At 35.7% G+C, this 23972-nt stretch overlaps 3 protein-coding genes, 1 long non-coding RNA gene and 1 other non-coding gene across 5 annotated transcripts; 4 read left to right on the top strand and 1 right to left on the bottom strand.

Moving 5' to 3' along the window:
- Positions 1–1487: 1487 nt before the first annotated feature.
- LOC145113053 (uncharacterized) lies at positions 1488–4362 on the top strand. The gene is made up of 6 exons (XM_079049158.1): positions 1488–2926; positions 3032–3332; positions 3411–3668; positions 3858–3912; positions 4003–4181; positions 4300–4362. Exons 1-6 carry the CDS (start codon positions 1488–1490, stop codon positions 4360–4362), a joined length of 2295 nt encoding a protein of 764 aa, XP_078905284.1.
- LOC145118073 (small nucleolar RNA R71) lies at positions 2166–2272 on the bottom strand. The gene has a single exon (XR_013713057.1). It is a non-coding gene; the product is annotated as a small nucleolar RNA R71 (small nucleolar RNA).
- Positions 4363–12980: 8618 nt separating the features above from the next.
- On the top strand, positions 12981–15607 carry LOC145113052 (putative magnesium transporter NIPA5). The gene is made up of 6 exons (XM_079049157.1): positions 12981–13371; positions 14121–14177; positions 14365–14455; positions 14987–15147; positions 15235–15362; positions 15458–15607. Exons 1-6 carry the CDS (start codon positions 13215–13217, stop codon positions 15605–15607), a joined length of 744 nt encoding a protein of 247 aa, XP_078905283.1. The 5' UTR covers positions 12981–13214.
- Positions 15608–15642: 35 nt separating this feature from the next.
- Positions 15643–16456, top strand: LOC145115460 (uncharacterized). The gene is made up of 3 exons (XR_013711577.1): positions 15643–15732; positions 15871–15976; positions 16254–16456. It is a non-coding gene; the product is annotated as an uncharacterized LOC145115460 (long non-coding RNA).
- A 1635-nt stretch (positions 16457–18091) lies between these two features.
- Positions 18092–20972, top strand: LOC145111064 (etoposide-induced protein). The gene is made up of 11 exons (XM_079047368.1): positions 18092–18267; positions 18350–18415; positions 19055–19202; positions 19517–19569; positions 19669–19821; positions 19910–19973; positions 20053–20138; positions 20202–20284; positions 20411–20487; positions 20600–20715; positions 20801–20972. The coding sequence occupies exons 1-11, from the start codon at positions 18146–18148 to the stop codon at positions 20865–20867; spliced, it is 1035 nt and encodes a 344-aa protein (XP_078903494.1). The 5' UTR covers positions 18092–18145; the 3' UTR covers positions 20868–20972.
- Positions 20973–23972: the final 3000 nt, after the last annotated feature.

Here is a 23972-nt window from a genome sequence, read left to right as displayed (position 1 = left end):
CACGAAGATAGAATTTGCAATCTAAAGTTAAAGGATGTTGCTGGCAGCTTTGACCCCCTGTCAGTATTTTGACCATATCTCGAGAACCGTAACTCCGATTGAGGCGATTCAAAATGATCTGGAAAGTAGACGAAATTTCGGACGTCATAGGCACAACCTGCGATCGCAGGTTCTCTCCTTGCGATCGCAGGTGACCCTTTTTGCGATCGCAGGTTTGCTCGCAAGTTGCCTTCGAGGTTCTTTTGTGCCTAAAATTAATTCGGGAGTGAAAACTCAATACCTGCGATCGCAGGATGTGTACATGCGATCGCAGGTTGGCCAAAAAGTTCCAGAATAGCATCCTACTTCATTAAAAAGGCACCAGACGCATTTATTTCAAAACCTGCGATCGCAGGTTGTGTACATGCGATCGCAGGTGCGCCGTTTTTGCTGCTGGACGTATAAATGGACCCTGCTAGCATTCCTGTAACCTAAGTTGGCGATTCCAGAGGTACCAGACGACGAAAATACGATTTTAGAGGCGTTTCTTCTCCGATTTCAACGATTTCTGAAGATCTGAAGACTGTGGATCATCTCTTACATTTAGTTTAGTAAGATTTAGTAGTTTAATGTTTCTTTTTATTGTTTTAGATCAGATTTTAGCCATGTCTGGCTAAACCCTAGTTTTCAGTTCTGCAAAGACAATTACTTTTCATGTGATTGATAATTAGATCTGGTTTTTGATTTGTGTTTCTATCTAGATTCTTCAGTTTTGAGCTTAATGAATGTTTGATTTGAATTCTTGTTAGTCTGATCACCTAGCTAGGGTTTTATCATTCCAGTTAATCAGTTAATAGAATCCGTAATTGTTCTAATTAATTGGTAATAAGTAACAAGTAATAAACCGGTTCCGTGTTTGGGATTTGACTTTATTATAAACTGTATAAATCATACATTTACGCTTCCGAGCTTGTGAGAAGTATTGGGTATTGTTGGGAATTTTACAAAGAACTTAATGCAACTTTTCTCATCTTAATTAAGAGCTTGTTTGATTAGACAGTAAAAAGTTAGGGTTAATTGAAGAGCTTGTTTTGGTTAACTAAATAAGGTAAAAGAGAAATTACTAGAGCTTGTTAGTTTTTCTCAGTACCAGCTTAGATAGAACGCATCTCAAATAATCAGATCTGGGTTAGTTGCATGATTAGGAAAGTCGCAACAGAACTGAAATCGTTTTTAATATTGATTTTCGTTTAATTTTAATATCACTGCATTTTTAGTTTTTAGTTTTTAATTAAAAATCCCCCTTTTATATTATGTTTCTTGACTAGATGTGTCTGATGCAAAAAGACATTGACTTTTAGGCTGTGTCCCTGAGGATTCGACCCTGCTTCCCTATGCTATATTTTTAGTGCAACCAACAGTGATAAATTTATTTGTTTAATACGTGCGCGACAGCGTGTTAACAAATTGGCGCCGTTGCCGGGGACACAGTGCTTTCTAATAGTTTTATGCCAAGAATTATTCGTTCAGGTGCACCTTTAGTTTTTGATCCAGAAATTGAGCGAACTGCAAGGAAACTGAAGAAAGAAGCAAAAAAGAGAAAACAATCAGCTGGTCTCTTTGGTTCATCATCTTCTATACCCCCAGAAACCTCCACACCACAAGGCACTCCCTTGTGGAACGAACCAGATCCGATTTTTCTTAAAGTACCCCCATCTTATCCTCAAAACAACCCTTATAAAACTTATTCCCCACCTTCCTCCGTTAAATCTGAAACCACAGACTCTTCAGAAACCGAATCTGAAGAATCAGACATGAGTGGAGACGATGCTGAAAAGACCCTTAGAGAGTGGGCCACTCAAGAGGTCAACCAACAGCCCCTTTGCATTACATTTCCAGAAGCCCAGAACTTCGAACTCAAATCTGGGCTGATTCATCTTCTTCCCACATTCCGCGGATTGGAAAACGAAGACCCACATAAATTCCTCAAGGAATTTCATGTGGTTTGTTCAGGAATGAAGCCTCATGCTGTCACAGAAGACCAGATAAAGTTAAGGGCATTCCCCTTTTCGCTTCAAGATTCTGCAAGGGAATGGTTATATGAACTCCCATCTGGTTCCATCACCACTTGGACAGAGCTCGCGAAGCTGTTCTTAGAGAAATATTTTCCAGAAACACGAGTCTCCAGTCTCAGAAGAGAAATCCTTGGTATCAAACAAGGAAAAAGAGAAGCTTTACATACCTACTGGGAGAGATTCAAGAAGTTGTTGGTCCGTTGCCCCCAACATGGAATTAGTGATTACCAGCTCTATAACTGTTTCTGTGAAGGTCTGACACCCATGGAAAGACGCCTTATAAATGCTTCCAGTGGTGGTTCTTTGGGTGATATGACACCAACTGAAATTAGAGAGTTGATCGAAAAGCTGGCAAAGTCTAAACACTCTGGAAATCAAGACGAGTGGTATCCAGATCAACCAAGGGGTGTCAAGGAAGTCAGCAGTGTTCATCTGGAAGCTCAGATATCTGAATTGACAAAAGTTGTTCTGCTCTTGACTAAAGAAAAAGCAGCTGCAAAGAAACAATGTGGGATTTGCTTGAAGACTGATCACCCTACAGATATGTACCCAATATTTCAAGAGGATACAGTTGCAGTCAAAGTTGTCGGGGGCTACCAACAGAATTTTCAAAATAATTATCAGCAGAAACAACAATTTCAGCCTCCACCCGGATTTCAGCAGCAGCCGGGTTTTCAGCAAAATTTTCAGAATCAGCAGAATTCTCATTTTCAGCCCAACTTCCAGAATTCGAATTACCAGAATCAGAACACACAACAGCAACCCAATAGTTCCAGCATGGCCTTAGAAGATATAGTGAAGAGTCTTGCCACGAGCACCCAAGCATTCCAGACAGAAACCAGAGCTAGTATCAAGAATCTGGAGCAGCAGGTGTCTCAACTTGCCACTTCTGTGGGTCGTCTGGAATCTCAAGGAAAGTTACCGGGCCACACCGAAAACAATCCGAAGCATAATGTTAGTGCTATTTCCTTGAGAAGTGGGAAAACATACAAAGGCCTAAGTGCATCTGAACCAAAAAACGAATCTGAAGACGAATTTGAAGAAGTTCTGGTAGAAGAAGGAGATATCGAAGAAACAGAAAAAGGAGTTGAAACAGAAGAGTATGAAGAAGTGTTAGTTGAAGAATTCGCTGAAAAAGATAAAGAAAAAGAAACTCCAGCACTACCCAAGCCAATTCTGAAGGAGTACAAGCCATTACCTCCCTTCCCATCGCGACTGAGGAGCACGAAGCGCGAAAGAGATGATGAGGACATTATGGAAATTCTTCGCAAGGTTGAGGTAAATATCCCACTTTTAGATATTATCCAACATATCCCTCGCTATGCTAAATTTCTGAAAAATTTATGTATTTCAAAGAAAAAAATGAAATTTAATGAGATTGTAAAAGCTGGTGAAAATATCTCTTCTATTTTGCAAAAAGGTTTGCCTCCAAAGTGCAAGGATCCGGGGATTTTCTCTGTTCCTTGTAAATTAGGGAACCTTCATTTTCCAAAAGCCATGCTTGTTGATCTAGGAACTTCAGTCAATGTTCTTCCCTATTCTGTTTTTGAAAAATTAAAAATGGGAACTTTACAAAAGACCAGGACAATTATACAGTTGGCTGACCACTCGACAGTACACCCAAAAGGTGTACTGGAGGATGTTCTTATCCAAGTGGATAATCTGATTTTTCCCGCTGATTTTTACATTTTGGACATGGGGAACTTGGACACTTCAGATTCAAACTCTATTATTTTAGGAAGGCCTTTTATGAAAACTGCAAAAACAAAAATTGATGTTTTTAATGGAATGATTTCAATGGAGTTTGATGAGGAAGTGGTTAAATTTCAAATTAATAATGATGATTTTCCTTCTAAAAGTATTTCTGTCAATTATATGGGTACCAGCAGTCCTTTATTAGAGGGATGCTGTGAGTTTTTTAATGTCTTTGTGCAAGAAAAATTCGCAGACAGGAATTTATCATACACATCAGGGGAGCTGGCTACATATAAGCTTGGGGAAAACAAAGGAGGGATCTTGGTTGTTAAAAAGGAATTCGTAGAAGCTGATAAACCTGAAAAGAAGTTATCTGAAGGGGCTGAGACGGGGTTAAAAAGAAACAAACTTTTGGAAGAAAAAGAGGGAAATGTGATTTCTGATATAAATTTGAAAAGAAAGGAATCTGAAAACAATAATTTTGGGAAGAAAAAGAAGAAGATCAGAAAATGGAAGAAGTTTGAAAATAATTTGAAAGATATATCTGAAGACAATCTGGAGTTTTTCCATGCTGTTGAACAAGTTCCAGATCCACCAATCTTTCCATATTTAAAGCGATCTGGAGTCACAAGAAAAAGAGTTGAGCTTCAGAGAAGTCCCAACTACACCAGTTAGATAATCTGGTTGGGCAAAGTCGAGCCAACGACTTTAAACAAGGGCGGCTTTCCAGGAGGCAACCCGATGAGTAGTTTTTAATTTTATGCTTTCAATAAAGAGATGGTCGCAGTTCTGAGCAAGCTTGGGGAAATCAGAGGATCTTCAAAGTCGCTAAAATTCAGATTTTTCGCTACATTGTCGTCAAAATCAGATTTCTGCCAACTTATCAGGTACATTCTTTCCTAGCTGCACCCTTTTTGCTTTTATTTTCTTTATTGAGCTGTTCATTCATCTCTGAGCATTGAGGACAATGCATCATTTTAAGCTTGGGGAGGGGGTTAGTGTAAAAATTTTGCATTTTTTGTTAAAATTTTAAATTTTCAGTTTTTCATTTGAAATTTTCAAATTTAGTTTTTCTTTTTGCATTTTATTTTCTGCATTGCATTTGCACATAAAAATTCGAAATTCCAAAAAATATTATATTTTCCTTTTTATTTTTCTGCATTAAAAAAACAAAGAAAACCCAAAAATATTTTATTTCTAGTTATTTTTATTTTTATTTTCTGCATATAAAAATTTTAAAAAATCATTAAAAAATAAAAATTTTATATTTTACATGAGATGAGGATATTTTTTTACATTCGATAGCCCTGTTAAGATGAAGCGTGATAGTTACCAAAAATAACAGTCTCATTTCAATCAATTTTAAGAATTATCTTTTCAAGTGCTTTAAATGTTTTCAATATGAACCAACATAAGAGTCAGATAATTTTTACAATGAAAGTGTGGGATGGAAAAATGAACAGTGTTTTGAAAATAATTTCCTTAAATGCCTTAAAAAGAACCTAGATTGGATAACCCTCATTCCTTGAAGTACTGAACCCTATAGTTTCTGCGCCTTTTGAGGTTGGGAGGGAACTCTTGTTATACCCACAATTTGTTATCATTTTTGAAGTATTGAAGATATGGTGGGCCTCAAAGTAAAATTCGCGCCCAGTCAATATATATATATATATATATATATATATATATATATTAGAAATGATATATCAAGCAACTTGAAGAAATCTGCAATTCAAAGTCAAATCCAAGTCAAGTTCAAGTCGAAATCAAGAAGCAAGCAAGTTACATCTGAAGATTTGATCGAGACAAAGAAGATGTGTGGTATAATGAGATTGATCCCTCAACAGTGGAATCATAGGGGTAAGCTTGGATTTTCTGTCCATAATGGAGCTTACCGCGTTTACTGGACGAGTTCTAAAAAAAAGGAGGGGTTAGTCAAGCTAAGTTTTTATAAACGAATCTCCGTGAAATTATTTTTAAAAATACACTGTTTTCACAAATTTAATTCGGCGTAAATTTATCTGCTCAAGCTTGGTTTAACTTATTAAATATAAATCTGAATTGTTAATATAAAGTATTGAGACTGTTGTCTAGGAGGTAGTGATTTCATTGGAGCTTCCTCGTTGTGAAATCTGATCATGTGACAAAAAAAGAGTAAAGTACTTTAGTTTAAGTTTTCGTTTTATTTTATTTTAAATTCATTTTAGGTCATCTACATCTTTCCATTTGTTTATAATGTTATATCTTTTTCTTACTTGAGGGCAAGTAAGGTTTAAGCTTGGGGAGATTTGTTAGATGCCATTTTATGCATCTTATAGGGTAGTTTTTATCATAATTTTAGCATCATATTTTGTACATTTGCATGTCATTTAGATAAATAATGTTCAGCTCATGTCTTTCGTTAGAATTCTCATACTGCTCATGTTTTTATGTCAATTTCAGATAGTTCGAGTGGAGCAGTGCTTTGGGAGCAGTTGGATGCGCGTTTGGAGCTTAAAGTGGAGCTTGGGACTTATGAAGGATTATAAGGAATGCTTTCAAGGTGCTTTGGTCAAGAAACATCCGATCGAATTGATCACACGAAGATAGAATTTGCAATCTAAAGTTAAAGGATGTTGCTGGCAGCTTTGACCCCCTGTCAGTATTTTGACCATATCTCGAGAACCGTAACTCCGATTGAGGCGATTCAAAATGATCTGGAAAGTAGACGAAATTTCGGACGTCATAGGCACAACCTGCGATCGCAGGTTCTCTCCTTGCGATCACAGGTGACCCTTTTTGCGATCGCAGGTTTGGTCGCAAGTTGCCTTCGAGGTTCTTTTGTGCCCAAAATTAATCCGGGAGTGAAAACTCAATACCTGCGATCGCAGGATGTGTACATGCGATCGCAGGTTGGCCAAAAAGTTCCAGAATAGCATCCTACTTCATTAAAAAGGCACCAGACGCATTTATTTCAAAACCTGCGATCGCAGGTTGTGTACATGCGATCGCAGGTATGCCGTTTTTGCTGCTGGACGTATAAATGGACCCTGATAGCATTCCTGTAACCTAAGTTGGCGATTCCAGAGGTACCAGACGACGAAAATACGATTTTAGAGGCGTTTCTTCTCCGATTTCAACGATTTCTGAAGATCTGAAGACTGTGGATCATCTCCTACATTTAGTTTAGTAAGATTTAGTAGTTTAATGTTTCTTTTTATTGTTTTAGATCAGATTTTAGCCATGTCTGGCTAAACCCTAGTTTTCAGTTCTGCAAAGACAATTACTTTTCATGTGATTGATAATTAGATCTGGTTTTTGATTTGTGTTTCTATCTAGATTCTTCAGTTTTGAGCTTAATGAATGTTTGATTTGAATTCTTGTTAGTCTGATCACCTAGCTAGGGTTTTATCATTCCACTTAATCAGTTAATAGAATCCGTAATTGTTCTAATTAATTGGTAATAAGTAACAAGTAATAAACCGGTTCCGTGTTTGGGATTTGACTTTATTATAAACTGTAAAAATCATACCTTTACGCTTCCGAGCTTGTGAGAAGTATTGGGTATTGCTGGGAATTTTACAAAGAACTTAATGCAACTTTTATCATCTTAATTAAGAGCTTGTTTGATTAGACAGTAAAAAGTTAGGGTTAATTGAAGAGCTTGTTTTGGTTAACTAAATAAGGTAAAAGAGAAATTACTAGAGCTTGTTAGTTTTTCTCGGTACCAGCTTAGATAAAACGCATCTCAAATAATCAGATCTAGGTTAGTTGCATGATTAGGAAAGTCGCAACAGAACTGAAATCATTTTTAATATTGATTTTCGTTTAATTTTAATATCACTGCATTTTTAGTTTTTAGTTTTTAATTAAAAATCCCCCTTTTATATTCTGTTTCTTGACTAGATGTGTCTGATGCAAAAAGACATTGACTTTTAGGCTGTGTCCCTGAGGATTCGACCCTGCTTCCCTATGCTATATTTTTAGTGCAACCAGCAGTGATAAATTTATTTGTTTAATACGTGCGCGACAGCGTGTTAACAGTACGTGCGGCGTACCTGGCACGTACGCCCAGCGTATGCTGGCATTGACCAGAAGCGAAAAGTTGACCCAGTACGCGCAGCGTACCAGGGTGTTTGCCCAGCGTACTGGACAGCTTTCTAAAGACTCCTTTTGTGACTTAATCCATTAATTCCTAACGTCCAAAACATAGATCCAAGTCCTTTAAGGCGTCCTAATCCATAAAGTTACAAACTTTATGTCTTTGCATGCATAGATGGGGGGGGGGGGGGGGGCGGGGGTTAAAACATGATTTAAGTCCTCAAACAAACTTTGTGACCATCAAACACTTGCATGGTTGTGGCTTAACCATCAAGGTCCGATTTTTATGACTCTAAATGCTTCCAAGAGCTCAAAATGACATATTTTATGGTCTGGAACTACCAAGACTCAAGAAACCTCAACAATGGAGTCCAAAAGTGACATAAAACATCCTAAAACCAAATCTAAGCATGCATTAGTCAAGTAGAAAGCTTTATACCTCCAATAGGTCAGAAATGATGCCAAACTTCTGGATCTACAAGCCCTTTCCAAGCTCTTGCTCCTTCTTCAAACTCCTTCTTCTTCAAAATCACAAAAGTTACACCAAAAACTCAAAGTAAGCTCCAAAATACAAACAAGAGGGTTAGGGTTCGAGTTTGGCACTGAGAGGGCAAGGGAGGCTGAGAGGATAAGGGATTTGAAGATTATAAGTTGTTTAAATAGTGTGCAAACCCTAAAATTTAGGGTTTGCATCTGGCCACCCTACGCCCAGCGTACGCTTGGGTACGCCAAGTGCCTCATATGCGTACGCCGTGCGTACGCCCTGTACGCCCAGCGTACGCTTAGCCCCAAAAATCCCAATACTCAATAATTAAACTTGAATAAAAGCAATACAATACCTGATAAATGCCCGAGCGTTACACTTCGACCCATAGAACAGTGATGAGACTCACCTCGAATGCAGAAGCTCACTGAAAGAAATCCTTAGCTGCTGCCCTGACGACTCCCCGAGCTATCAGTACCAAAATAACACCCAATTAGCTGTTGGGTTCCATTCTAAGGCCCACATTCCATACTTGGGGTAAAATGACCATTTTACCCCTGACCCAACATGAACCAAAACTGAGGCCCAAGCCTAAGACTAAAAAGGCCCAAAACCAAAAGATCCATAAAGGCCCACTAATGGCCCAATTTTCCAAATTAGGCCCAACCCCATATGGGCCTTATCCTAAAGCCCAATAATTTCCTTAGTCCAAAAGTTGATCTCAGATGGCCAAAGGCCCAAAGTAACAAGTCCAATAAAGTGGACCAAAGGTGCGAAGCCCAAAAACACACCAAGCCCAAACTCAGCGAAACGTTGTACGCTGGGCGTTCTCGACGAATCCAAATCGCGATCTCAACTTGGTACGCTGGGCGTACCATTAGTTACGCAGGGCGTAACCAGGACTTTTCCAAAACTCAAACTACGACTTAGACCTTTAAGTCCTTGCATCAAAACCTCAGAAGACCTTCAATCTAAGCTCGTAATGCATAAAGTCGGCACCTTTATGCATTTTCATGACTCAGTGGGACCCAACAACCATCTTAATCCATTAAGACCCATTCTAATCCAACTAGAACATGCATGGACCATTCTTAAACATCAAGCAAGCATTTTTATGAACTAGAAACATCAGAAGAGGCAAGATATATCACTCCAAGCTCCTGCAGTGGCTCAAACTCACAAGGAGAACTTAATACACATTAAAATCCCTTAATATTGCCCTAAACTCAAACTAGCATAAGAAGAATTCAATATAAGAACTTTTTACCTCCTGAAGCTTCCCAAGAGTGTGAAGATTCTGGATCTATAACCCCAAGGCTACACCAAGTTTGATCACCAATATCCACTTCCTTGAAATAACACTAAGAATCCTTCAAAATCACATCCAAGATCAAAAATGCACCACCAAGGGGATTAGGGTTCGAAATGAGGCTCTAAGGTCAAAGGAGGCTGAGAAATGAAAGAGCCTTGAGCTCATAAAGATGTTTAAATAGTGCCCAAACTCTAAAAATTAGGGTTTGACACTCTGCTCATTACGCTGGGTGTACTCACCCATGCACGTGCCCTCCTCCATACACATATGGGACCAGCTTGCCAACTTTTTCCACCAAGGGTCATTTTTGCCATTATTTCAAACTACTCTAACTTCCTCATCTTAGGTCCATTTCCAACGAACCTTATATCCGCGGAAAGGTGAAGATAAACCCTATGCTCCTAACAACACACCATAGCCGTAAAACTTCCCTAACAAAACCCAAAATCCATAAAAGACCGACTTATCAAATTACGATTATATCTTTGGCCTCCGAAGATACCATCAAACACTTGGATCACTTAAACCATAACACCCACATCCTAAAAGACCAAAACCTTTCTTCCCCAAGGTCCTAAGCCTCATGACATCTGAAGATTGGGCTGCAGCCCCGAATAATGAAGCAAATCCAAAACTGAGTGTTACACCAACACTCTAACTCTTAAAGCCATGGATAAACATGCATAAAACCTAAGATCTAGCAATAAGGAAACAAAAAGCTTGGATCTTGGTTACTCACAATGGTCCAGACTCCAGAGGTGTTGCTAGAGGTTATAAATGGAACTTCCAAGCTGAATCAATGCTTCAATGGTGATCTCTCTTCTTCAAACCACCAAAACTCCACCAAAAGCTCAAGAATCACAAAGAGAGCCTAGGGTTAGGGTTTTAGTGAGCTTAGGGAGGAAGGAGGCTGTTTAGGAACCCTAAATTGAAGTTTATGGGGTTTAAATATGGAGGAAACCCTAAAAGATCATGGGCTTGGGCTGCAGCGCATCTCACGTCGTGAGCTCCTATTGCTCACGTAGTGAGCTTAGTTTCAATCATAATTCCATTTGACCACTACTCACGTCGTGAGCCTTGATTATACCCAAAAACCAAGCCTTTGACTCATCGAAGCCCTAAATCGATCTGATCTGGAAACCGGGTGTTACAAAATTATTGTGTTTTGAAAATTCATCCAATTATATAAGTTGTATTCATTTACTTATTTATCTAAAGAGGTTGGACAATGTATTTAAAGTGGTTGGACTTTATTTATTTAAATGACTTATTTCACCCTTTTGAACTTTGTATTTTATGTGTGTATTATAGTCTTTATTTAAAGTGGTGGAATGGATGGATTAACACATCATTTTGGTGCATTCTTTCATTTGTATTGTTATGTATTGTTGCCTACTATTGGTTGGGCCATATTAATGAGTTCTCAAAGTACAATGCTTTAATAAGAAAAAAGACTAACTATAAGATTTTATGATGGTTTTTATGCAACCTACTTATAGTTTATGGCTTTTTTGGCAACATACTTATGGAGCACAAACTGAAAAGGCACTACCTTTACAAATAATACTATATTTAATATTTCTAAAAATAGTGGTTAAATGCATGAAATAACAACTAACTTCAGCTGATCTATAAATATAATGTAAACATATCATCCTACTTTCAAAAGGTCTAATTTCATTTATCCAATTTTTTTTTTCTTCTAATTTTTTTAATTTTGTACTAATTTTTTTCATTAAAACATTGTACTTTGTAAGAACAATGCTATAATCAGACATATTTGAAAACAACCACCTAATTATGGCGTTGCACTTTAAAGTACAGTGCTTTAACAATAAAAAAACCCAATTATAGCATTGTCTGATGGTTTTTAGACAATCTATTAACGACTTACGATTTTGTTGGCAACCTACTTATGGAGCATAACTTGAGAAGATACTATTTTTACCAATGATACTATATTTAATATTTCTAAACCTAGGGTTAAAAAAACAACTAACTTCAAATGTTAATATAGCTATTGTAAAAATTATACCTACATTTAAATAAGTTGTGTAGGTGTTTGTAATTAGGTGTATCTATGTATATGTGTGACTATGTAGTTTATAATTATCATTTTTTTTCATTTGTAGCTATGTACTTCCATTATATTTGCAAAAAAGAAAAAAAATCATTAAACCAACTATTAATGACTTTTTCTTTCCGTTTACAATGTATTTTCAACAAAAAAAATATTACTTAGACTCCCACTGCAATGCACATGCTTAAAACCTTGTTATATACATTTACACTCTCATGGAAGCCATATACATTAGGGGAGGATTACGTGAGCGATTGAGAACACAATGGTTTGTGGAGGTCATTTCTTTGGGGACATCTAACGACGACTTGCTTCATTACCTATTAAGTTTAGTGGTATGAGACTCTACTCAATGGTAGACGCTTCATCTATGCTTTTGTGGCCCCAAAGGCCAAATCACGAGTGTTAAAAAAATAGTTTTATAAAATTTTGGCCCAATAGTATCAAGATGTTTGAAAATATGTCAGATTCTTGTTAAATGAGTTATAGATAAATGAATAGTTTAGTTGTATCGAGGATGTGTTTTATTAACAAAAAGATAAAGAAAAATATTTAGTTATTATATATATATATATATATATATATATATATATATATATATATATATATTAAATCCAAAGGAGCTTAGGAATAGTACCTTTTTAGGCTTAAGGTTTTTGCCACAAAAGTTTACTGAATTTGACACTTTTAGTCCCTAAAGTCAAAATTTTTACATTTTTGCCTTTTAATAAAGTTTTTCTGCCTTAAGGTTTTTGCCACAAATCTTTAATGACTTTGACACTTTTAGTCCTTGCAGTCAAAGGTTTTACATTTTGGTGTTTTTGCCACAAATCTTTAATGAATTTGACACTTTTCGTCCTTGTAGTCAAAACTTTTATATTTTGACATAAAAAAACACAGAAAACTTCCTTTAAAATTTTGCCACCATATTTTCCCAACATTGACAACTTTAACATTATTGCCACAACATTTTTGGATTTTCTCCACCAATTTCCCAACTTTTCGTTGTACACTTCTCCCCTATTTATGGTGATTTACAATTTCAGCACATATTTTTTAAAGTTGGGCCGATTTTTTCCATATTACCCCAAAAGCGGCGTAGCCGCGGGTTCTTTACTAGTTATTTAAAGAAAAAAGAATGCTTTTAAAATAAAATTTTGAGTAATTGAGCTTTAGAAATTAGTTACAGGTAAGGTAACAGAGGCTTCGATAAACGGTCGTCGTACCTGATACCAATGAGTTTGTAACCCTAACTTTTCTAGTTTGGGGATGAACGATTAGGACCCGACCAGCAAAACGTGATCATCACTCTACACAAAAAGGAGAAGCGGACGAGACGTCGAACAAAACCCCTCCTCTCCAAAGAAACACGCGTCACATTCGCCAACACCTGCAGCTCCTGCCAACAAAACCCAGTCGAGATCTCCCCCAAAACCCTCTCTCACATAATACCAAGAAAATGGAGTTGTGAAAGCAAAATCAAAAGGGTTTTCTCGATTTTGTTGTTGGATGACGTCCCATAGCTGGAGGGATGCCTACAGTGGTATGTCCGCCGATAATATCAAGGGTTTGATTTTAGCATTGTCTTCAAGTTTGTTCATTGGTTCTAGCTTTATTATTAAGAAAAAAGGTCTCAAGAAAGCAGGCGCTTTTGGTATTAGGGCAGGTAATTACACCAATTACGCAAATCATTATCTTTAATTACGCACTTCTATTTATTGTGACTTATTTGGGTTGACAATTTTTTCGGTTTGCAAGACTTACCTTTTCAATTGGTGAGACTAAAATGGATGATGCAATTCTTTTTATTCCTATGCCTCGTTGGTTTATCTTTATATTTGTGTTGTCAGTTGATATTTGGTTGTTCACCTTAATGGTAGTCTTTTAGATAGTAAAATTGATTTTAAATTTGAATACAAGAAAAAGGGTTAAATGCAAGAAATAACAACATATTTTTGTTTATTTGGTTACTATAAAATCCTATTTTCATTGCATTTTGAAAAATCTACATGGTTATAGTAATGCCATCCAAACACAAGTTAATTTTCACTGCCATAAATGGTAGATTTTTTCGAAGTATAATATCTTAATAATGCTATAATTTGTGTAGATTTTTTCAGAGTACAATATCTTACTAAGAAAAAGATTGAAAATACCATGCTTTATTTGAAAGAAATGAATATAAGATGCTACATGACACAAATAAATAGAAGTGCATTAGTATTTATTGCATTTATCCGTAAGTAAAACAAAATGCTATTTATGCTTAAACCAACTAATGTGCTAATTCAAAGTATTAAGCTATAGGGTGTTTTAGGATACATGTGCTTCTTCCTGCTTTACTAATATTTGCTTCTGATAATGCTTTTACGATTTTACATACCAAAAAATTTGACCTTTTTTTCTTTCTTTCAGGAAGCGGAGGATATTCATACTTGTATGAGCCTTTATGGTGGGTAGGCATGATAACAAGTGAGTTTCTTATTTCATGTTGTATAATGGTATCCTATTTGTTTGCACCACTTTCTTTGTTCTGAGGATATTATGATTTACCTGTCCATGTTGGCAGTGGGACCCGTTGGTGGGGGAATTTACCCTTTTTACTTGAAATATTGATTCTTAATGTAAACACTAACCTTCATTCAAACTTTTTGTACAGTGGTTGTTGGAGAGGTTGCAAACTTTGCAGCCTATGCATTTGCACCAGCTATTTTGGTTACTCCTCTTGGGGCACTCAGCATTATAATCAGGCAGGTTTAAAAAATATTTGAGATATAGATAAAAATATACAAATAAGGATGTCCTAAGTTAGGACTTAGGGGTTGTTTCTTTCTTTTCCGTTCCTTAATGATGTGTGTGTGGATAATGTGTTGTATACATAATGTCTGTTTCTTTTCTAGACTGAATAAACACGACCTAATGACCATTTTACCCTTCCATTTCGAAAAACATATTTCACAATATTTATCTATTTTAAGTATTTAAGAATATCAATCAATTCATTATGAGAGGAGTTGGGAGGAAAAAGGAAAAAAAATGCAAATAGGTAAAGGGTTAGTGTCTTAATACATTACACCCATGTCTTTTGGCTTAACCCAATAAGTCATTATGTCCAAATTAAGTAAAAAAATCAGTCATGTATACCTGTACATATTAAGTGCTTAATCCATTAAGCTCATTAAGTCAAAAAGAAACAACCCCTTAATTAATTCGTTCTTTCTGCATTAGTAAAAAAGAAACACCTATTCATCTACATATAGCTGACCTATGCCATATTGCAGTGCTGTACTTGCACATATAATTTTACGTGAAAAACTGCATATTTTTGGAGTTCTTGGTTGTGCTCTATGTGTTGTGGGGTCCATTACAATTGTTCTACATGCTCCTCAAGAACGCGCAATTGAATCAGTCACAGAGGTATGGGATCTTGCTACAGAGCCAGGTAACACTCTTTTTTTATTTAATTTTTTGGGTTAAATGCACATTTATGCAAACAAGTTTTCACATTTTTCCCACTTTCATTTTGCAGCTTTTGTTTTATATGGGGTGCTGGTGTTTGTAGCTGTTTTTATACTTGTCTTATATTATATCTCGTTATATGGTCATACACATGTAATGTGCTACATTGGAGTTTGTTCTCTAGTAGGTTATTTGTCGGTATGTAACTTTCTTATTTCTTTTTTTAGTTTATTCTCTTGGTCTTTGTGTCTGAATATATATAAGGGTTTTTTTTTTGTTTGTTTGTTTCACAGGTAATGAGTGTTAAAGGTCTTGGTATTGCTTTGAAGCTTACTTTTTCAGGAACGAATCAATTAGTCTATCCTCAAACATGGGCTTTTACTTTCTTTGTTCTGCTTTGTATCATTACTCAAATGAATTATTTGAACAAGGTATTCTATTAACTATTAAGTAGTTCTTCTTAGTTTTTACATTAAGTGAAAGAAAACACCCATATTGAGTACATCTTTTTCTTTGTTCTGCTTTGTTCACATCTCTTACTATCTTGGCAAGTGTGATCATGTTCAAGGTAATTCTTTGTCAAAATAATTAACTACATTTGTCTTTTTCTTTGCACAAGTATCATTTAAGCTTTGTTTATCCATTAAGTGGTTATCTGGATAAATGATATGTTTAAAAGCATTTTTAAGTTTGATTGTTTGAACAGGATTGGGATGGGCAAGATCCTACACAAATTATAACAGAACTTTGTGGGTTTGTGACAATTCTTTCTGGAACCTTTCTTCTTCATAAAACCAAAGACATGGTTGATGGTATGCTTCTTTACCTTTTCATCACCATCATATTCTTTCTAGTACAAAGTTTTATGGCACATGATTGGACAAGTTTTCTATTGCTATTTTCAATATACAAATGATGAGGGCATTCATGTCTTTTGTCTTTTGCACTGAGAGTGAGTCCCTGTCCCACCTTTCTGGGCGAGACAGCAAAAAGTTGCAGTTTTTGTCTCATTGACATCAGTCATATCATTGTCAGTGTCAGTGCCACTCTGTATGTGCAAACCAATTACATCATGTGTATCAATGACAGGTCCAGTGAGAGTATCCAAGCACATGGACGAGGAAGATGGTATGTATAATGAACGCATCCCTTTGAGGACGAGTAATATGAATATGAGGTTAACATGATGTGTTTTTTAGCAGACCGCATTGTATTTTTACTCTTGGCCTTTTTCATTAGCTAGGGGAAATCGATTTTGTTAACTTTATCATGTTTGTTAATTATAGATTTATATCAGTTATATAAAGGTCATCATATTGATTATAGAAAATGCACCTCCTTTTCTGTTACGTAATATGTATGGTGTTCATAAGTGACATTTCTGTTGACCTTGATGTATGTAAGCTATCAAGTTCGCTAAAAAAAATCATGTCATAATAAGAAGACCATATTTATAATAATAAAATTTGTTAAATATTCTTTTGCAAAAAGTTATAATCTTATTTGAGTAAATTGTATATTGATGAATTTTTTTTTTTTATATATTTGCAAGGATCAATTACCAAGAGTAATAATGTTAAAGAAATAGTATAAATGTTGAACTTGGTTGTTATATGTAGGGGTGAGCATGGTGTGGTTCGGTGCGGTTTTTGCACCAAACCGAACTGCAAACCGCAAGTTGCGGTTATCCATAATGAAAAACCGAACTTTGCGGTTTTGTTTCGGTGCGGTTTTGCGGTTTTTCTTGCGGTTTTGCGGTTATTTCGGTGCGGTTTCGGTTTTTTTAACCGAAAAATAAATTGGTTTGGTTTTGCGGTTAAAATGATACGGTATTTCATGTCCAAAATAAAACCACTCGGTCAAAAATGGAAACAAAAGTTGAAACGAAAACAACTCAGACTAAAATAGAACCAACTCGGTCCATAACAGTGTAACTTTGTGGAATGGAACCACTTGGTTCAAAGGAACCAACCGGTCGGCTGAACTAAATCTCTTATACATAGTATCTTTAATTATGTCCATTTATAAATTATATTCCTCATTTTTTTTCTTTATCAAGCGATGTGGGATAGCCACAACAAACATATAAGCAATTTGTATATTGCATTTTTTTACACATTTTCTTTTATTATTTTGCACACACAACACATATATTATTTTAAATCCACTGTATATATAATTAATTTATTGTATTCTTTTACATACAACAAGACATATGATTTCTTAGTTTACACACATATGATTTCAAATAATTTATTCTTTTACACACACACACACACACACATATATATATATATATATATATATATATATATATATATATATATATCGGTGCGGTTCGATTTTTTTGCGGTTTTTTCAAAACTAGAAACCGCACCGCACCGAAAACTTTCGGTTTTTGCAAAGGTAGAAACCGCACCGTCGGTTTTTGTTTCGGTTTTGGTTTTTCGGTCTCGGTTTTGCGGTTTTTTTGTGGTTTTTCGGTTTGCGGTTCGGTTTTTGCTCACCCCTAGTTATATGCAATATCCATAAACAAAACGAACAAAAATTGCAAACGAATTTTTACTATTTTAGACAACAAAATTTTGAAAGTTATGAATGTCAGGAGTTAAATATAAATTCCCCAGAGATGAGGGACAAATTTGCAATTTTGGCATAGATGTTGAAATAAAAAGGAAAATTTTGAATGGCTTAATTTGGTGACCTCTAGTTTACGAATCATCGAATTCTTTATTCTTCGTTGTCGACGGTGATACCCTGATAGGTGCTAGAATTCGTGTGTTTTGACTTTTGACCTACTACAGATGATATACTATAGGGACCAATACATTAAATTTCTCATTTAGGGACTAGACCTGTTACAAACGATAGACTATAGGGACCAAGTCATTAAAAGTTCGGCATATGAAACGTAACCTGCTGGTGCTGGAGGAATCAATTTCGTCTCTCTCACGCGCACGAAACAAAGAGTAAATTCAGTAATGGAAAACATCGGCCCCTTGATCAGAGGCTACCTCACGAAGCTAAAGCAAGCATCGGTGTTGTGGGTCGAAGGTTTTCGAGAAGCTTGCTGTCTCCACAGAGTCGTCATCTACTGTCTCAGGTTCTCCAATTTTTTCCACTTTTACAGAAGTTGCTTCTTCAATTTCGACCTTTTGTTTTAATTGTTTTATTCGCTTCTGAAGGTCGAGGCAACTGATGATTCGAACCGGACAGTGCTTTCTCTTAAACGGTTTTATATTTTTAGGGAGGTAATATCTTGCTCTGTTAATTTGTGCCGATGATTCGAATACTTGTAACTATTGTAAAATTGTGTTGATTGAAGTAAAACGATCCTACCTTTGTTCCTGAAAGAGTTACTATTGGATATTTGGAGGTCGTTAGTAAACGTTTTTAACTTCAAAATTGACTAGAATTAGTTTGTCTGCGTAGATCACATTGATAATTATGTGTAATTATATAAGGAACATTACGATTGCGGAAATCTATGCCAAATTTGAACCTCAAAACTGTTTAGATTTGAATCTATAATCGTGTAGAATTCACAGTACTTAAATAATCATAGCAATGCCATCCAACTACAAAGCAATTTTCACTGTTATAACCTAGTAATCTAGTATCAAAGTACAATGCTATAATTGGGTAATTTTTTCAAAGTAGAACGCCATAATGGGAAAAAGTGTAAGTACAATGTTGTAATCGAAACAAATGAAATTAAGATGCTACAATAAACAAATAAAGGAAAGTACGATACTATTTGTAGCATTTAGCCCTAAAAATAAATTATTTCTTTATAAGTTTCTTGATGCATAATGTTCAACTGTTACTAAGTTGCAATTCTCATTCGACCTTATACTCTCTATGGTGATCTAAACTTGTATTATTTGCAGTATTTTCATTCTAAGATCTCTTATCATTCCAACACTACAATGGATATTACCCTTTGGAGTCTCAGATGGTGATCAAGATCTATGCTTATCGCATATGCCTATAAGATTGTATGCCTTCTTACGACTTGGACTCTTACAACTTATTTATGTGAGTATACAATAGGAAACTTGGTTAATTTATGTGTGCAGCTTTGATCTAAAGATGCCTACTTTAACAATCATTGAGAATTAATTCTTGAAATGTGAGTTGCCATGATGCCTACAATCTGAAAATGCTAAATATGTTTGTGCTTAAGTCTCTAGATCTCCTTTGTACCCAGTGAACCCCATCTACTTGAGAGAGTTGACTATGGACTCCTTTATCGATTGACTTGTTTGACTTTTCTGTCTTTTGAATTAGATGTTTTGTGATTTTGAAATGCTGCCAAGGCCATGAATTGATATGATTTTGGTTGTTAACAGGGTCTATGGTTCTACCCTTTGTACATATTCAGCTTCATTTTAAGCACTATCTGGTACATATTTATTTATAATGAGTGTTAAATACATCATTTTCCACCCACATACATAATAAATAACAGTCGACTTTGATTAATTATACTGCTTATATCTAGGTACAATGATATTGCTCAGTTTGGTCTTACAGTGACTGAAAGAGCTGGATCAACCAATGCAACTCCATCTAACAATAACAAAAAAGAGGCATCAACTTCAGAAAATACAACACAAACACATACACATGTTGATAAACCAACTGATCTTGGCCGGTAAAAAAAAAAAAAAAAAAAAAAAAACTTTTTGGAGTTGCTAATTTAGTTGCCATAACCATAAGTAACATCATATATATATTTTCAGGGTCATGATAGGAATAGCAGAACAAGGCTATTCACTCCTCCTTTTGACCTTTTTCTTTCTCGAGGTATATACATATATCATATTTCATTGGTGTTTTTAAGTAATAGATAGCTTTTGGTAATAATATAGATATTATATAACAGGTTTACCTCACGGGTTTGGTGCCTTATATCGGGAAGGCACTCAATTTTATACTTCTTTCATGGATGTATGCCTACTACTGCTTTGAGTAAGTGGCGATGACATGGCTCCTGTTTTTTATTTTGTGGCCTCTCATTTAATCTTTTTATAGGTACAAATGGAACTTCTCTGGTTTGAGTTTGGATAAAAGGCTTGACTTCTTTGAGTCAAACTGGGCATTCTTTGCTGGTTTTGGTGATTTTTCTTTTTCTTTTTCACGTTTACATTTGATTTGCCTCAATTATTCTGAAGGGCATCATTTTATCCACTTAACTATATTCTGCATGTCAATTATTTTAAGTATGAATAATGTACTTTCAGGATCTCCTTGCGTTCTGGCTATTTTCTTCTTTTCTCCTTTAGTAAGTTATGGTGTAATGGCTGTGCTCTTTCCAATGGTAAATGCTCAAAAACCTTTCCATGTATCAATAAAATCAAACTCATACTATTACAAAATCATAAGTTTCAGGATATTTATTTTGTTAATCACACTAATTGTTTGTGTCTCAGTTTGTTCTGACTGCAGCAGGCTCAGATGCTGAGAGTGTGGTCAACTATCAAAAAACAAAATGGAGGGGTCAAGAATTGGGAAAGCTTCCTATATTTTATGTTGCGGATAAGTTATTGTAAGAAATCTACTTCTTTCTAAAAAAATTATATATATGTTACGCTAAAATTTGTCTTAAATAATCGATTTTTTTTTTTCAACAGGATGCGAATCTTATCTCTTCTTCCTGTGGAACCTCATGGACAAACATCCGACAAGAAAGCACTCTGAAACCAACACGCTGATCCTAAGTAGTACTTGGAAAGTTAACATTGTACAAAGATCAATTTTACTTGTTTTATGGCTGCAATCATTAAATTAATTAGTTTGTGTGTATTTTCAAGTTTTTTATATGTTCATTAGTTCATTTTTTTAGGATTCCAAAAGAAAAAAAAAATCCATTGGTTTTTCACCTTTTTGATTAGTTCTTCTGAACGCACACTCAAACACGCAACTTTGGAGTTTCGTTTTTCACTCATAATACAGGGAGTATTTATTGTAAAAATGAAGCTAGAACTGTATGTGTATGCATGAAACCACAACGTCTTTGTATGCGATTAACTCTTGGCATCTTCATTTTGAACATCATTCAATAATGAATTAAGGGTTGTTGCCAGTTGGGTTCTAATCAAGTGAATCCTAGTTTTTTTTTTTTTTTTTTTTTTTTTTAAATTATTAAAAATGGTTATTGTCACTGTAGCCCAACAAACTTACATATAATGGTTTAAATGGTCTCCCGTGAGTATTTTTTGCATTTTAAGGGCATGTATTTCTGTTTTACCGATTGGAAAAGTCCTTTTACCCATTTTAGTAGGTTTTCCTACCTAATCATTTGCAAAGTAAGCAGGTGAGTGAACCTGTTGAGTCAATTAGGGATGAGCATTAGAACCGTCAGAACCGGAACCGGAACCAGAATTGGTAACAAGGTCCGGTTACCGGTTCTCCATTTTTATGAAAACCGGTCCCGGTTCTAAAAACCGGAACCGGTTTGATATTTTTCTCGTTTTTTAAAATGCGCATAACTCACTCATATGAAGTCGGAATTATTTGATTTTTTTTCCAACATGTAATTTAGAGTTTGTAATTCATTTTTTAGTGTACAAACATATGTTTTGGTTAAATATTGAATCAGACACACCCCCCGAAAGAAATAATATCGATGTTGCGTTTTTTCTATTTCAACATTTTTTTTTGTTTTTTTGAATTTGACACATTTTTTTAAATGAGCATAACTCATTCATATGATGTCGGAATTACTTAATTTTTTTCCAGCATGTAATTTGGTGTTTATAGTTCATTTTAGACTATAAAAACACATATTTTGGTTAGATATTTAATCAATTATAGACCCCGGAAGACAACATATCAATGTTGCGTATTTTCCGTTCCAACATTTTTTTTTGAAATCTGTCCCGCTTTTAAAATGCGCATAACTCACTCATATGAAGGCATAATTATTTGATTCTTTTTTCATCATGTAATTTAGTGTTTGTACTTCAATTTAAAATGTAAAAAGTCATAATTTAGTTAAATATTGAATCATTTACAAACTCTGGAAGATAACATATCATCTATAATATTTCAACCAGTTCTAGTTTGAAAAATAACCGAAAAACTGGGACCGGAACCGGAACCGACTCTAGAACCGGCGGTCCGGTTCCCGGTTCTTATAATATAGGAAAACCGGGTCTGGTTCTAAAGCTCATCCCTAGAGTCAATACTGAGTTGACTCGATGACACGCATGCATAGATTAATTACCGCCTTTAATTTCTACCAACATCCCACCAACCCTTACAGCCAATTGAGTTCCAGGATTAGGTCTGCGTATTAAACGGGGACACACCCATGTGGGGCTTGATGTAAAACAACCCTGAAAGTTGTTTACCATATTTGGCCAAACGCTCATCGACAAGAACCCTTAAAAAGCAACAATGCCGGCTCCACCACCTTCACCCGACTCTTTAAATTCTGGTGAAGACATCAAATACAATGTGCTCCATTCAATCTTCTGTGAATGTGGTCAGAAGATTGCAGATAATCAATCTGAAATGCAACAGTTGAAGAAGCAGCTCAGACATGACTATATCGTGTGCAGGATCGACCACATCAATCTCCATCACAAGCTGGATGACCATGATCAGAAGTTTAAAGTTGTTGGTGTTGCGATGGGTGACATAATGGTGGGGATGCTCGTGTTGCTAGTGGTTGTGTTACATTTCGTTGTTAAGCTTGGGTGATGGGTGGATTTGAAGCAATGGTGGTTACGAAGCATATTAGTATGCAGATTTTCTGTTTTTTATTTTTATATTAGTTTTTTTTGGAGATATATGTAAAAGACCTGTCTATATGACAAGCATTTTGCAAGTGAACTCCAATGATGAATGAAAGACATGTCTTCATGACAAGTGTTTTCTAAGTTACATGTTGGTCGTACCAGGAGTACGTTAGGCGTACGCGATCAGAACCCAAACCTTATTTTCGTGGTTTAAGCCCTAGTTAAGCTCTTTAACTTCCCCAAACTCATTCCATTCTCAACCTCCACCTCTCCAACACCCTCATTTGAAACCCCTAACCCTAGTTTGAGCCTTGTGAGCAAAAAAGAAGGTTTTTTTGAGTGCTTTGGAGTGTGCTTGGTGCATCATGGAGAAGAAAGAGATCATCAGAGAAGTGTTAGTTGCATTGGAGCTTGTAGATCCAGACTTTGTTCACCTTGATATTTCTTCTAGAGGTATAAAGCTTGAATATTGATGATGCATTTGTTAGATCTAGCTAGTTTGAGGTGTTATGAGCTTTTGGTCACTTTAGTGCGTATAGTTTAGATCTTTAAAGTTTGCGACCTTGTTATGGATAAAGTTCGAAACTTTATCCATCTAAATATCATATTGATTTAGATCTAAAGGTTGGAGACTTGGACTTAATGGATTAAGTTGAAAAAGACGCACTTTTAGTCCCTTTGAGACTTAAAGACTAGATCTTGGTTTTTTGAACCATTCTAATTGATAAAGTTGGAAACTTTATCCATTATGGAGCTATAAGGAAACATAAAAATGTAATCTTGGTCCTTCTATTCCTTCCATGCAAGATTTATGATGTCTTAATGGATTAATAAGTTAGGGTTTTGGCTTTTGGACCTTTTCTAGGCATGGAAAGTCATAAAGGTGGGAACTTTATGACTTAGAATGATGTTATGGGTCTAGATCTGAGTGTTGGGTGAAAGGACTTAAGAGAATAAGCACTTAATGGAAAAGTGCCATTTGACCGAGTACGTTGGGCGTACCTTTGAGTATGTTATGTGTACTCGTGTGGAGTCCTGTCTCCGGATGGTGAGTATGTCA

The sequence above is a fragment of the Lactuca virosa genome, chromosome 5 (assembly GCF_052849685.1).
Source record: "Lactuca virosa cultivar CGN04683 chromosome 5, Lactuca_virosa_CGN04683_v6, whole genome shotgun sequence".
Taxonomy (NCBI): Eukaryota; Viridiplantae; Streptophyta; class Magnoliopsida; order Asterales; family Asteraceae; genus Lactuca; species Lactuca virosa.
Note: the sequence above shows the minus strand (reverse complement) of the source record. Positions and strands in the feature narration are given on the sequence as shown.

Excerpts from the sequence above, each read along its gene's own strand:
- LOC145111064 (XM_079047368.1), top strand. The coding sequence starts at position 18,146 with ATGGAAAACATCGGCCCCTTGATCAGAGGCTACCTCACGAAGCTAAAG. Across the intron at positions 18,416-19,054 it reads GGTTTTATATTTTTAGGGAG|TATTTTCATTCTAAGATCTC; the intron begins GTAATATCTTGC and ends TATTATTTGCAG. Across the intron at positions 19,822-19,909 it reads AAACCAACTGATCTTGGCCG|GGTCATGATAGGAATAGCAG; the intron begins GTAAAAAAAAAA and ends ATATATTTTCAG.
- LOC145113052 (XM_079049157.1), top strand. The coding sequence starts at position 13,215 with ATGACGTCCCATAGCTGGAGGGATGCCTACAGTGGTATGTCCGCCGAT. Across the intron at positions 14,178-14,364 it reads GTGGGTAGGCATGATAACAA|TGGTTGTTGGAGAGGTTGCA; the intron begins GTGAGTTTCTTA and ends CTTTTTGTACAG. Across the intron at positions 15,148-15,234 it reads GGATCTTGCTACAGAGCCAG|CTTTTGTTTTATATGGGGTG; the intron begins GTAACACTCTTT and ends TTCATTTTGCAG.
- LOC145113053 (XM_079049158.1), top strand. The coding sequence starts at position 1,488 with ATGCCAAGAATTATTCGTTCAGGTGCACCTTTAGTTTTTGATCCAGAA. Across the intron at positions 3,333-3,410 it reads AAATTCTTCGCAAGGTTGAG|AAAAAAATGAAATTTAATGA; the intron begins GTAAATATCCCA and ends TGTATTTCAAAG. Across the intron at positions 3,669-3,857 it reads AGTTGGCTGACCACTCGACA|TTTGATGAGGAAGTGGTTAA; the intron begins GTACACCCAAAA and ends ATTTCAATGGAG.